Source organism: Zonotrichia leucophrys, chromosome 5 (genome assembly GCF_028769735.1).
Source record: "Zonotrichia leucophrys gambelii isolate GWCS_2022_RI chromosome 5, RI_Zleu_2.0, whole genome shotgun sequence".
NCBI lineage: Eukaryota > Metazoa > Chordata > Aves > Passeriformes > Passerellidae > Zonotrichia > Zonotrichia leucophrys.
Genome location: NC_088175.1, coordinates 24,550,656 through 24,566,051, shown reverse-complemented (window position 1 = coordinate 24,566,051; position 15,396 = coordinate 24,550,656). Strand labels below are relative to the sequence as shown.

Sequence of the window (15,396 nt, the reverse complement as noted above, 5' to 3'; positions counted from 1 at the left end):
TGTTATTAAACAGGTTACTCAGAAAAGTTGTGGATGCCCTATCACTGGAAATGTTCAAGGGCAGGTTGTACGGGCCTTTGACTCAACCATTCAACAATTCTGTAATGAAGGAAAGTGGAAAACTGCATATGGATTTATGTGGCCACAGAGATTAATCTACTTGTGAGACAGCAGTTGTATGCCCTTCTGTTTGTTTGTATCAGACACTTCAAAAACATTACTTACTGAATTTAGCAGGTGGCATACTTTGCCTCTGGTAACTTAGAACTGTGATGAATTAATAGCATAAAAAAATATAGGTAATATTTTTGGACATATTGGTTGATGTCTGCACATTGTGACAGAGGACGTTCTGAAGGAATTGCTGGGGTAATTATTTTTACATAAAAATAAAAACAAACAGTATTTATCTTGTTTACATCAGTCATGTTTTCCAAGACTGTTATGCAACTTCTAACCATTTTAAAAAGAATGTTAAAGACTGCAACTTACACTTTTGAAATATTTGAAGATTCAAGAAGGCTTCTTGAATCAGTTCATCAAATTTATTTAAACAAAACTGTGCTTGTACAACTGTGTTTAATTTTTAAGCAATGTTATTGTAGATGAGTGAGTTGAGTAGCCTGAAGTATCGCTGATTTGCCTTTATTCTAAAAAGCGCTTTGAAACATTGCACTTAAAACTCAAAGGGAAGCAGAAATAATATTATATTACTTCTGGATCTGTGAGAAGCATCAGCTTGAAAACTGTTTGATTTGGCATTAAGCTTCATATTAATGGATCTATCCATTAATGACATGGAGAAGTACATAATTTAAGTAGTGATGTACTTTTTAGATTGTCAGAATTGTTTTGACCAGGCAAAAACTCCTGGTGCAGTCACCAATGCTTCACCATCCAGCTGGTACAGTCAAGGGCACTTCACTGCTCAGCTTGCTTGGCTAAGGCTTAGCAGGGCTTCTGAGATCATAGCATAGGCCAAAAGAGAAAGGCAGGGGCAGGATACATCAACAGGTATATAACTGAAAAATTTATTGTAAAGTCTTGCTGCAAACTTCTTCACAGGATTTGGAACAGATCCAGAAAGTAAATCATGGGGTGTAGTTGTGATCAACCTTGATTAAAAGAGGAAAACAACTTTTACCAAAGTCTAGATGGAGCAAAATTTAGAAAAAGAAAATTTAGCATGTTGATTGGTACTCAAGCAATTTTAAAATGCAAGATCTCAAAAAATACTAGAACTATGTGCATTTAGAAATGTTACATTGTCAGTGGGTTTACAAGAAAAAATAAAGTGCAGTGTGTTGGCTTAGGTAATGTAAATGAGAAAATGTGTCTTGGAAAAGCTTTTTTTATAGCAGAATTTTCAAAAGATGATGTTGAGTAAGTTTCCCGTGAGTTTTCTTGTTCTGGTGTTAAGATAAAAAGAGTAATCCCACACTCTCTTGTGCCGTGTACATGCAAAATGCTATCAATTCAGTTAATTGTATGATGTATGTTGCTAATAATTATTTGTAGGTGGACTAGCTAACCTGTCACTTATAGGCAAAAGCTGGAAGGAATTTTTGGGATGTCTGGAAAACCTCAGGATAATCTGTTATGTCTGATACTTTTCAGTTACCTTGGTTATTTCTTCTCTAGAATGGTACTTGAGTCAAGTAGACTGCATTAGAGTAATAACCATGTAGTAGGTCAGCTGAGCTGCTCCCTTCTGTGGCAGAACTGCATTTCAACCTATTCTGTTCCGTGTACTGGACACAGAAAAAATAATTATTCTTGGTTGATTCTGCAAGCAGAGATATTGAATCTCTGCCGCTTAAAGCTTTACATACTGTGTCATTGATATCCCATGTCTTTTTTCAGGACAAAGAAGGAGTAGAGGGTGTATCTGTGGGAGCCATTCTTTCTGACTACCAGAGAGTTCGCGTGGAAGATGTGTAAGAAAATAATAATCCTTATCAGAATACACATTCTGGACAGTACTTGTCTGTTTTCTAACTCAAATTTAAAGCAGAGACAGTCGCCTGATTTCTCGTGTTCTATGATACCAAGTTCATTATATTCATTAATATTGGTATATCTTTTCTTGTTTTATTTTTCTTCCTTTTCCCCCCTGAAACAGTGTGTTCATTAGTAAAAATCTAGTAGAAACTATACCAGGGTTTTTGACTGCTCTTCAGATCTATCTTCATCTCTTGAAAATACTCAGAGATTTGGTATGAAAATAGTTGAGTAGGTTCAGTTCTTTGATTTCAATGGGAAGCTCACTCAGTTCCAATGACTACAGTGTTGTGGTCAAGTCCCTCTGTTTTTCACCAGTGTTTTGATATAGAGGAACATCCTGTGGCTTGTTATAAGGAATTAGATAGAAAAGAATCTTTCTAAGCACATATTCCCTTAATTCCTTAATCTGAAATTTGTTATTATTAGTCAAGAGCTTCCATTTGTCATTCCTATTGTGCGCAAAGGTCTATATAAATCATGACTTTTTTAGGAGTCTTAATTTAAAAAGAACATTATGGAATGGTAGTTGTGTTTGTTGTGTAGGCCAATATTTGATCTGAAAAAAGATTTTCACTTTATATATCTGATGAAATGCAAAACCACCTTGTGTTAAAAATTAATTATGGTTTCATTATTTCATTAATGATTTGTTGATGATGAAAGCAAATATCTGGAATCCTTTATGAGCTGTAAGAACTGTGAAATTAATGCTATGCCAACTCAGCTCACATCAGCAAGTTACAGAGCACATTTGTTTTCTTTAAAGTTTACATAGATAAATTACAGTCAGAAATAACTCCTTTTTCTTTTCCTTTATACTTAAACATTTTAATTATTGCCTCACATGTTAGTAGGATAAAAAAAAAGATTGCTTTTGCTGTTTGTTTTACATCTTTACCGCAGCTAAGAGATTGACAGGAAATCACAGTATTTCAAACAGGCATGATTATTTCCGAGCTTGTAAAGTAAAATACTTCACATTATTTCTGTAGATTCAGCCCTTGCAATAAGGTTGTTTCATATGAGCCATCCCAATTAATTCAGCTAATTTTTAGCTGAATTTCGGCACATAAGTAACTACTTTACATTCAGAGCTGCAGAATAGTTCTATTATACAACTTAGTGCTCTGTTAAAGCCTATCAAAGTAATAAGAAAACCAGTCAGATTATATGAGTGCTAACTATACATTTATATGTCAACATTAAGCCTACATTTAACTATATAGTCTTCCTAATCATACTAGTGGGTCTATCTGACATAAGGAGGAATGCCCATATATATGAGAAAGACCATGTATTGGGAAAAACTTGATAATTGACAAATAAATGTAAATCTTAAGGAGTCTGAACTAGTCCCATAGTTAAATGTTTAAGTTTTTCAGAGACCTTACACATTTAATCACCAGCTGATGGTTCTTGACAACTTACAGAAACGTTACCTATCAATAATGCAAATTAGTGATTCTCTAATTTGATAAACAATCAAAGCTGTGTATCAAATGCTGTCCATTCATGATATGTATCAAAACAAATTATTAACTTTACAGTAAAAAGTTGTTAATTTATATCACAAGCTGTATACATTTTCCTGAATGATTCTTTTCCTTGGGTGTTGATCCAAATCACAGCAACAAATTCAGCATATTGTACTAGTGACATGTGCCACATTTATCACAGAGCAGTAACTTTGTCCTTAGCTGTGTTCACAAAAGTGATGACTTCCTAAGGTGCTAATTGCTTTGTATCCCAAAGCAAAAGGTTTAGGAACACGTTTTGTAATGGCTTTACTTACATTCCTGTGCAGATCTGTTTAGCTCAGTGAGTTGCGTCTTATGTAGATGAATCATACTCAGAGCAAGTTTATTTATTTCTTTTTTAATATATATTAGACTTAATGTTTATAAGGAAATATCTGAATAGTAAAGTGTTGTAGTTGAAATTATAGAGGAAAAATTATTTCCGGATAGGAAAAGAAAGAAATTTTCCCTAATTTTACAATAATAATACTGTGTAAAAGCATAATACTTGACTTTATCCAATTTTTGTTTGTTTTTAAGGTGCAGAAGGCTTAATCTTCAGCCTTTAGCTTACCTCTGGCATTGGAACCAGGAAATACTGCTTAAGGAAATGATATCATCTAACGTTCAAGCCATAATCATAAAAGTGGCAGCTTTTGGTATGTATTCAGATTCTGAGCAGTATTGTCTACTGAAATTTCCCATGGACAAATCCACAACATAACAGAGGAGAACAGAACCTTTGTTGCACATTCTAAGATATGAAATGTCAATATCAAGAAAATTATAAAAAATGGCTCAATACCAGTAGTGATGTCTGAATAATTAATTTAACAGGATGCAATTCATTCTTAAAGGGGACATGGAAAAGCTGGAAAGCAGTTCTTCCTAACATAGTCATTAAATTCCTCTCATATTTTTTTTGTTCTGGTTTTGTTTTAATTTGCAGTAAAGATGCATGTATAATTCAGTAGTTCACAGTGTTGTCATTTATAGATGATACAAGCTTGTGACTAGACAATATTATAAAGCAACCGTGAAAGTTTTAATAGAAATACATCAAGTTAATATCAAACAAGATATAATTATGAGGACAAAATATTTTCTGCAACAGCAGACTTGGAGTTGGTAAATCATAAGAGCAAACAGAAATAATTCATCATTGCCTCTAATTTTTTTTTTAATATTTAAAATGTAGTTGCTTAGAATACCAGAAAATCAACATCTTTTCATTATCAGGTGTATATAAAATGAAGTTCTAAAACTTGAAGCAAATCAATATGAAAGTTAACCTATCTGTTAATTGCTTAAATGTAAAGGTAAGGTCAAATGAAGTTTTTTAAGAAGGCTTATGGAATGATGTGCTGTAAAAGCCTAAATGAGCACATGAGAAACATGTTAATAGTACAATATATTATTTCAGGCCCCTATGCACTTTTTCGGTTTTGGAGTAGCAAATCAATTTTAAGCATAACATTTGACCAAAGGACCTTTTCTTTTGGAGTTGATTATAAACTTGTGGTTCACTGTAGCAAACAGTGATTTGTATCATGCAAGTGGCATCAGTGGTTAAAAATGTATATTTGAAAATAGTGTGGCATAAGCTTTTTTTTGAAGTCCAGTGTCTGGTTTACCCAGGCAAGTTTCCTATCAAATACCTAATCTCTCTTTCAAAGAATGCTTTATAATAAAGTAATTTCTTCTTCTTTGTTAACCAAGATTTTAATTGCAATCCCTTTAGACTGGATGGATTAAATTAATTTTTAAAAATTTTATTTATTTCTTCCTCTTTATCTGGTATAGTTTCTAACTTAATTTTACATTGTCACTATGATGGTCTCCCTCTATTGTTCTGTAGGATCTGCTAGGGCTGAGAGGAGGATTAGAATGATTAGAAAAGTATCACATGCTCTCATTCATTTACAGGTAACAAGAAATGTCATTTATTCACATTTTCCTGAATTTTGGAAGGTCAGTTACAAATACAAATCAATTGAATACCATGTTTTCTACTACAAAACAATTGGTTTTAAATTAGGGAAAAAAATGGTTTCTAAAATAATTGTTTTCAGGCCATAAAAAGTATATTTATATATTTATGTTATATTTTCATAAAATAGAATGTGTTGTTGCTTATACTGGCATGTAGAAAAAATGAAGTCCACAAAGCATATGTAACATGTTTTTTTCACATCGGAATTATTTTTTACGGAAAATTTATTATTTAAATAATAGATAAAACTGTTTCCCAAATAGACATCATTGATGACCTGCCATGCCTGCAGCAAGATAAGCTTGTCTTTTGTATTCTACAGTCTTAAAAAAACTTAAAATGCACTGGTTAGTGCACAAAGAGTGCTTTGTGAGGTATTCATTGGAAGAGCAAATACCATAAATACTTGTAGATAGCAATTAGATAGAAAATCACTCCGAGTTATTTTTCCTTTTTATTTTTTTGGCTACAGGTAAAAGAAAGATCTTATCAGAGTCAATTTCTCACCTGCCTCAGGCAGACGTAATTAGATGTAAGCAAATTTAATGGAGCTTTTGTGCTCTGGGGCCATTCTGTAATGCTTTAATAATTGCATGCCTTATTAAAGTGGATTTAAGGTATGAAGGCTGTTTAACATATCAAGTGGCAAAGAAGATAAGATACGGTTTAACTTTTTGCCTTTTAGATTAATAATCAAAGCTAAACTGCAATGAAAATATTTAAAATAACAGATTTAGGAGTCTGAAGGGTAATGCATTAGGTGATACATTGTACAGTTGTTGATGCAAGAAGCAAATCTGTAACCTGAGCTTGACATTCATCGGCGCTGGCATACTTGTACACCCGCCTCGTCCTGTTTTCCATTAACTCAGTGCCAGTATTGACAAGGTAAAAGCCTGTCGTTTTATGTAGAAAACACATAATTATGCAAGTAAATGAGCATTAGTTTAGTACATTTCCCTAAATCCACCATTACAAATTAATACCATAAACCTTGCCAGTGGCAAGAGTTTTCTATCTCAGAGTAGTGTAGTTTTCCAGATGGGATGCCAATTGCTCTCACTTATATGCAAAAAAAGTATTGTTAGCAACCTTTTTCACATGCCTTCTGTTGATCTGTAAGTAGATCAGCTTTCTTTCCTTTAGAGTGTATTTCAAAAGCTTTAATGATGAGAGAAAAACATTCCATGATCTAGCAGCAAACCTGAGCACTATATATATGTATAAAAGCTTCTTCTGAATATTTATCTTCAGTGCCCCATTTTCTTGCTGCTAAAGATGCCTGTATGATAAATCATACTTTTGTCTTTGAAATATACCCCTCTTCAGTGGAAATCCAGAAATTAAACAATAATAAAAGCTGAAACTTTGAATCAGGGCTGATCAGTCTGCATATGAAGTGGAGCTCTTTTATTTCATGATTATGTTCTTTACCTTGTAGGTCCAGCTGCTATGAGTGCCTGTAGACATTGTACATTCCCAACCATGGGTAGAGTTGAAATCACAGGGTCCATAGAAACCTAAATTTTGAAGTGGTATGGGCCTTAGTTACTTATGCAGGCTATTTCCCAATGGAGTAATGAGTCCTTAGGGAGCTAGTGCCATCTCCTGTCTGTCAGGAAATCCCAAGTTCCTTCACTAAAACGCACTGTCTGTAGTAACTATATTGAACATGAAACTCCTTTGGTGTGATAGAAGATATTGATGCTTCCTTCCCGTGGTCTAGAAAATTGGTATACTCCTGCTATTCATGGAATCCACTAACCTGATAGTTGAGGGATATGTATGTTTTTGCATATGATTTTTTAATTAAAAAAGAAAGTATATTTCTTCTTTGTATAATGAATCTATTAATCAAACCCAGCCACCTAGGTGTCTGTGTTACTGTTTATTTGTACGTCTCTAGTGTATAGAGATGAAATCCTGACTGACTGAAATTGATGGCCATATTCCCATTAGTTTTCACTGAGGTAAAATTTACATGTAAAGAGCTACATTAAAAAAGACCTAGCACCACACAGTTCCTGGTTAAGCTCTGAAGGGTGTAATTTAGCATACAGATAAATTGATCTAATAGTTTCTTCCAAAAGGTCAATCTTTTCATCCCACTTCTAACTGACTCTTCCAAACCACAAGTCTGTGCTTGCTTCTGCCCCTGTAAAGGCTCCAGTGTTTTTGTGGCTGCATGTAGGTGATCAGCAGGATCTGCTTTTTTGTGGGCACAGGGAACTTGCTCTGTAGAAACCACGGCTGCACGGAGGGTAGAGCTCTCTCCTTCAATAGGAATGTTATTAGTAATATTTCTCCAAGTTGGCTGCAATGGCAGATCATATCCTGAAGTAAAATTGTTGGTTGTGAGTTTTGTCTGAGCATATCATCTGTGTAATGGAGAGGAGCAGTGTTTTTGAAAATATGTTTTCAGTACTGAGCAATTTTAAAGTAATTTTGAGGGAATTGAAGGACCTTGTCATTACAGGGGAAGATACTTGCTTTCTTCAAATATTTTTTTAAAAATTCTCAGACCATTCACAAACATAACAGAAGGAATTGAATAACGTTTTGTTATTAAATCAATATGAGATCCCAGTTGCTTTCTTATATATTTTACAGTAAGGATTGTTTACTTGCTTATTGCTAAGTAAATTAAACATTTACATTATTTTTAGCTAATTTAGCTTATTTATAGGTGATCATTCCATTGCTTTCTTCCTTGTGCAGCTACCAGACAGTAGAATTGTAGTATGACTGTCTTCACAACATTTGCTCTTGAGAACATTCTGATTTATTAATATAAAAACCACTTAAAATCATAGAACCATTAAGGTTGGAAAAGAACTCTGAGGTCATCAAGTTCCCACTTCAATAGCACTATAACCACCAAATAATATCGCAAAGTGCCAGATCTACTTTTAAACACTTAACTTGTTTTTTGAACACTTATTGTGTTTATCATAATTTGAACTAAAAGATAAAATTACTGATAATATTTTTCAAATCCTGTCAAATTTTAGTGCTTGTCTATTCTGATAGTGATAATGTATTCTAAAACTAGCCTTAAACTTTTATTAGAAAAATTATCCTTGTGCAGTGTTGAAGTATTATCTTGCTTACACATATGATCACTTTTAATTAATTTTAATTTTAATGTTTTTTCAGATTTTAAATTTGATAAATTACCTATGATGTACTTTGGGAAAGATGTTTTTTTCCCCCCTTTGAAATCTTGTTTCCTAACTAGCATGTGGTGTTGTGATTGAATTTTCAAACAAATCTTCTGAAACTTAGTTGGCCCTTTAGAGTTTAAGTGCATTCGACACTTTTCTCTGGGCTTGTTCCCTAATATATTCGTCCACCATCCCATTTATCTCCATAATTCCTGTTATTTATAATAAAAAGATAAAAAAGATACCACACCTGTTTGTTCACTAGACATTGCATGAAAAGACTTGGAAATACTTATAAAAACAGAGAGCCATTTTATCTCAAGCCATTTCTTTTCCTGGCAGAAAAGTTTCACACAGGAAAAGATCAGCACAGATAAATGGAAATTGTATGCAAGATTAAAAGTCAAAAAAATTAGCTTGGGATTTAAGATGTGATGCAAAAGAAATGAGGAAGAGAAAAGAGAACTTGTACTGGACTTAAAGTAAAGAAAAGTTTGATTCATATTTGAATGCTTAGGAAAATAAGATGAGAAAATAATCTTTGCATTTAGAATGGTACTTGTCTTGATGCTTATATATAAATGACAGATACTTCATTACCAGTGTAAGATGAGGTTTCAGAAAGAGATTTTAGTGCATATATTAAATATAAAGAAATGTTTGAAAATAAATTGTGTTACAGAAAAGGAAGAAATGGGATTTTGCAGAAGTCTATTTAGAAAAAAATTAGAAATAAGATTCCCTCTTCGCTGACTCTGAGCCTATACACTGGAAAATGGGAGGAATATTGTTGTCCTAAAAGATAACAGGAATTGGAAGAGTAAGGGACAGTGCCTGAAAACAAAAAAGTAGTTGAAAGCTGGTATTATTGAGTGCTGTTAAGGAGGTGTCACAGACAGACAAAGTAGGAGAGAGATGGCTTAAGAATGGAAATATCACCTTGCAGTTTGGGGAGATCACATAATCTAAAGGAAAATTTAAATGTAAGCAGCAGGCTAAGAGCACATTATTAGGCATTTAAGGTGAAACAGGAAAGGAAGTATGGGCTATAGTGAAAAAGACAGAAGAATAGTCAGAACTTGGAGCTGAAAAATAGTGGAAGAAAGAGAGCTTAGTAAAAGATGTCAAAAGCAGAAATTATCTTAACAATATGACAATCAAGAGGTACAAGTGGTATATTTTAATACTAGAATATATACTTGCTGCTCTTTAATGTTTGATACAATTTAAGTTCTAGATGCCCATTTACTTTACAGACTTACGTGCTGAAACAGGACCTAAACTCAAACATTTAAAGACATTTCTGTGTAGTTAGACCCACAGATGTTTGCTTTTCAGATCACTATGAGTTGAAATTTTGCAGGACTTCTTGTTCTAGTCTGATCCTTTATTTCTGCTCTGGCCTTTTACCCTTTTGCAGCAGATCTATTGATCTTTGCTGTCAGAAAACTCTGTTGATCCACTTGGGGATTGTGACTTTTTAAAAAGTTTATAACTTGTCTGCATGGGGATGGATTTAATGAAAACGACACAAATTTTTCCACTTGCAGCACACCTCTTTCTCTTCCACAGAATGAAATTTCAATTATTTTCTACAAAGCTTACTAGAATTAGAGCTGTTCAAAGTATGAAATACCAGAATTCTCTAATAGGGACAAAATAGCACATATTTTTTTATTAAGACACATTTGTAATCATGTGATGCTAGATCAGTTGAACAATTTGAATTAAATAGATTAATAAGCAAACAATGCTCTTAAGATATTCTACAAAAAAAAAAAATGTATCAGGAAAGGCATACATATGTGCCTGTATAACTGAAACTGTAATGACTTTGTATGTAAGTTTTTTAGGCCCAGTAAAAGTCCTGAGAAGAATTTGACTCAGTCACTACTTTAAATGAGATTAATCATTTGCTGCATTTGATTAAAAGTAGTTTAATGCTACTTTTCAGCAAGTATACAATTCTTCCACAATCTTTTTAAAGCCACCAACATTTTGGAGAAAACCATTCTGAAATTCTACAAGGGCAAATGCAGGGTCGTGTACCTGGAGAGGAATAATTAGATGCACCAGCACAGGCTGAGGGCTGACCTGCTGGAAAGCAGCTCTGTGGAGAAGGACCTGGGGGTCCTGGTGGACAACTAACTGAGCCAGCAGTGTGTCCTTGTGGGCAAGAAGGCCAATAGTGTCCTGGGGTGCTCTCCTTCTGCTCAACCCTGGTGAGGCCTGACCTGGAGCGCTGTGTCCAGTTCTGGGCTACTCAGGACAAGAGAGATGTGGAGCTCCGGGAGCAGCTCCAGTGGAGGGTGACAAAAATGATTAAGGGTGTGGAATATCTCTCTTATGACAAAAGGCTGAGGGAGCTGGGCCTGTTCAGCCTCAAGAGATGACTGAGATGACTAACTCATCTGAGTATATATGTCTGGAGTGGGGAAAGAAAGAGAATGGATACAGGCTCTTCTCCGTGGTACTGAGCAATGGGACAGGAGACAGCGTGCCTAAACTGAGTCACAGAAAGTTCCACCTGAACATGAGGAAGAACTTCTTTACTGTGTGAGTGACCAAGCACTGAAACAGATCGTCCAGAGAGGCTGTGAAATCTCTCACTGGAGATATTCAGGAGCTATCTGGACATAAACCTGTGCCACATGCTCAAGGATGAAACCTGCGTGAGCATGGAGGTTGGAGCAGATGACCCACTGTGGTCACTTCCAAGCTGGCCCATTCTGTGATGCTGTGGTTTTGTAAAATAATCTGATTGGAAATATTGCCTTGTTATCTGATGGAACGGTATAAAATTTCTTCAGAGATTTTTTGAAGATTCTGTTCTTGAAATGACAGGGCTAAAGTGCTTTGAATCCTTGATTTAACTAGAACACAAATATCTTTGATGTTTAAAAGAAACCGCAAGAGATAGTAGATAATATTAATTCATTAAAAAGATTTAGATCCTTTTACCTCTCAGAATTCTAAAATTTTATTTAGACATCAGACTAACCTAGTTTAGAGCATAGTTGAAGAATGTTCAAGAAGGAAGATAAACTGAGATACCAATTAACCTGTGCTGGAAACATATGCTAGAACCACTTTGGGATTAATGTCTTTTAACTTTATCACTTAGTATCACTTAGTTTGAAAAGAGTTACTATATCTACAGCATGTCTACAGGTTCCATCCCCCTACAATTCCCACACTGGATAAATTATCACATACCAGAAAAACAGAAGAAAGAAAAAAAAAAGAAGAAAAAGAGCAAGGGAAAAAGAGAAGTACATGCATAATCAAGTCACATCAATTTTCCTCTTTCATAAAATAAATTAGAAGTGTATTCATCTCAAATCTTTTAGAGATGCAGTAATACCAGTTATTTACTGCACTTTTCATTACTTTTGTACAAAAGTTATGCAGTTTTTGCAGGTTTTTTTAAAGGAAATCCAAGGAATCCATCCAGTTTACCGTTGTTAACACAGCCTTTCATGTGTGAAAGTTTTGAGGAAGTTAAGAATGAACCTGTCAAATTATGCCACCAGACAAAAAGTTCAGTTCCCAGCTCTTCATAGAAATGAAAGCTAAATATGACAACAGAAATAATTTACCTCAAGGCAACTTAAGGTATAGATTTACAGTTCAAGAGGATCTGTGTGGCATGTGCATTTCTAGTTGGTGAAGGTTATAACACATTCCTGCACTCCTACCTTGTAAGCCTATGTTACCAGCTAATGCTGTTGTGTACAGGCTTTTCCTGTGTTACTAGAAACATTCTACTGTATTCTGTACTGTGTAAAGAATAGTGCCTGACCCTCCTTTTGAAAATCACTGATTTTGTATTGTTAACTTAGGAAAAAAAAAGACACAGTTGAAATGGAATTTAAATAGAATTTACCTTCAAAAATAGTCTTATTTTCTCTGTTTCTCTGTTCTCTGTATAATCTCTGCAGATTATACAGCCCTATAATACAGCCCTATCATCAGCAGTTAAGTCTTAGTCCCTTACATTCATAGTGACAGCAGTTACTACTCTTCTCAATATTACTTCCCGAGAAGTCAGGGGAAAAAAAGGAACTTCATATTCCTGTAACTTTAAAATAAGTGGGTTTATTTATCCAAAGATAGGTGTTTTTTTATCCAAAAGCCTATCCTAATCCTGTGAATCTGATATTTCAAGAAGAATGTGATAATATCAATTTTGGAGATTTGTTGTTACCTTATTTTATGGAAGAATTCACTGAGTAACAAGTTTAAGTTTTTGAATTGTAGGGTTGATTAGTGAGGAAAGGCTGGAGTTTTTTCCCCCTTATATTATCAACAGATAATGATTAACTCATACTTTATTGATGTGTGTATGGTAATGATTCTTTTACAATGTGTTCATATATTATGGGTTAGAACTTGGTTCAGTGTAGATTTCAGAAGACCTTTATATGCCAATATTTCTTGAAACCAGTAATTATGATTTATTTTTATTTATTTGAAATTTTACTAAGAAGTAAAAATAGAATTTTTTATTTTAAAACACTTTTTTAATAATCCAATGGATTTTAAAATTCTGAACATATATAAGACATGTTCTTGTTAGTCAGATAAGGCTTTAGAATGTGGATTTTTTTAGCTGAATGTAATGCCATGAAAATGTAACTTGGATTTCTGATGGTCTTGATAAATGGAAGTAATATCAGGTAGCTGCCCCTCAGGTGAGGGCCTCATGCTACACTAATACATATGTACAAAGTGAACTATTTAAAATATGGTTCTTTTGCAACGGTTGTAAAATGTCTTTTAGTGCTGTTCTTTTTTTTCACCACAGAACAAAGACATGAATTTCTGTCCCAATCTCTTGACATTGCTGCAGTTCTCTACACTTATCTTGTGGCTGTGCATAAGAGCATTCTGCAACCACGACTCCTGTCAGTGGATTTATCAGAAATTACAGATGGAGTAGCAATTACTTTGAAGTGATTATACCATTTGTGCTATCACTTACTGATTTTACAGTTAAACCAGACTACAAAACTGGAATTGAAAGCATAATTATTTTTACTGAACACTGTCAAAAACAGCATTATCAAATTGTTTTAGATATTTCTGTTTTCATATACTAGTCTATCTCAAAGAAATAAAGCCCCAGTTGCTCTCTTGGCAGCACATAGTAAGTTGATGGATTAGTTCAGTTGAGGAGTTAAAAATGCATTGAAAATAATGGGCCATAACATTCTAAGGTTAACATTTATTCATAGATGATGCAATTAAATAAAACAGGCATTAACTTCAAGGTCAGTCAGGGAAGTAATAAAAGTGAATATTTTAATTGAATTCTAATTGCCCCCCATTGATACATGTACGTTAAATAAAATAGATGTCAGTCCTGCAAATTATAGTTCCCTTCCTAATTAATTTTTTAATTCTACATAGAGTCATCCAGACCCTGGATTGTTGTTGGTTTATCCATCCATTCGGCTTCCTTTACATCTAGTTCCATTGAGGATAAATTTGGAGGATGTGGTACTAAGAATTTACAATACATTGTTCTTCTCGTTAGTCTAAGCCATTTTAAGAATTCGAATCAATAAAGAAAAGTGTACCAAATATAAGTATGGGTTTTAAAAGAGCTATTTTGTAAGTATAGTTCCAAATACTTTATTATACTAGTTGTAGCAACAGACATACAGCTTCATCTATGCATGCATAGCAGTAGGGATTGGAGGTATGGATTACTGGTTCTGCAAACTGAAAGTTACATTGCTTCCTGATGCCTTTACCAACAGTCTCTATTCACTCACAATATAAACCTACTGGAAGCTAAAAGAAGTACTATGTTTCAAAATAAATGCAAGCTGTCCAAAAATAGAATTCTGCTGAGATACAGGAAGGGTACATTGCACTTCACAGAGTTTCATGTAGGTGTGGGATATCACTAAAGAGTTTACCCATAGTGTATACATAGGCAATTTATTTGTGTTTCAAAAACTGTTTGTATCATAGTTTCTTTTAAATTATTGCTTTGCATTCATAACTGGACTAAAGTTGTGTCCATATTACCAAAGAGAACCTTGTGAAAGAAATAAGATGTCAGGGTGTCTGGTTCTGAAAACTTCTTCCCTTCTCATATGTTTGTAATGTGTCCCTTAGTTTAAATTTAGAGGAAATCAATCTGTTTTTTTATCAAGGAGAGAGAGATTGCTTATCTTAGCAAAGTAATTATACTAAAAGAATGTTAGTATAAATGTGTGAAATGATACTGTAATGCAGTACTCCTTCATTTATGTCAAGAGAAATTGCTTGTTTGGCCTAATACCTATCCCATTATAATCAAGAACAAAATGCTAACCTGATGTAAGTTGGAAGAGATCTCCAGAAACATTTGAACTATTGAAATTTAATTTATATCTTTCAAAACTATTTCCGCAAGAATAAATTATCATCACATATCTAGCGCATACATTTTTAGTCTGTTAAAAAAAAAGCAATAAAACAATACAAAAAAGGAATAGATGGCAGAAAAAAGCTCGTCTTTTGAAACTTTAATTATTAAGCAGTTTTAAAAGCATTCCCCTACACTGTAAGAAAATTTTTAATGTGCTTTAATGAAATATTTAAAAACTTTCCTAGTGTTTTGAAATTTCCTTCACTCTAAGTTGTTTTAGTTTCACAGGAATTTAAATATACCAAGACCACGATTGTAAAAATTAATAGACATATTAGCTACTTTAACTCAGCA

At 33.8% G+C, this 15,396-nt stretch overlaps 1 protein-coding gene across 4 annotated transcripts in view; it reads left to right on the top strand.

Annotated features, from left to right (window-relative positions):
* DPH6 (diphthamine biosynthesis 6) overlaps positions 1 to 15,396 on the top strand; it is a 183,701-nt gene that overhangs the window by 37,963 nt on the left and 130,342 nt on the right. For 3 of the 4 annotated variants that reach the window (XM_064713980.1, XM_064713977.1, XM_064713979.1), the window contains 2 exons: positions 1,864 to 1,937; positions 4,062 to 4,180. In XM_064713980.1, coding sequence (XP_064570050.1) covers positions 4,132 to 4,180 — 49 coding nt within the window. In that variant the 5' untranslated portion in view covers positions 1,864 to 1,937; positions 4,062 to 4,131. The remainder of the gene's footprint in view (positions 1 to 1,863; positions 1,938 to 4,061; positions 4,181 to 15,396) is intronic. The other variant, XM_064713978.1, reaches the window with a different exon arrangement.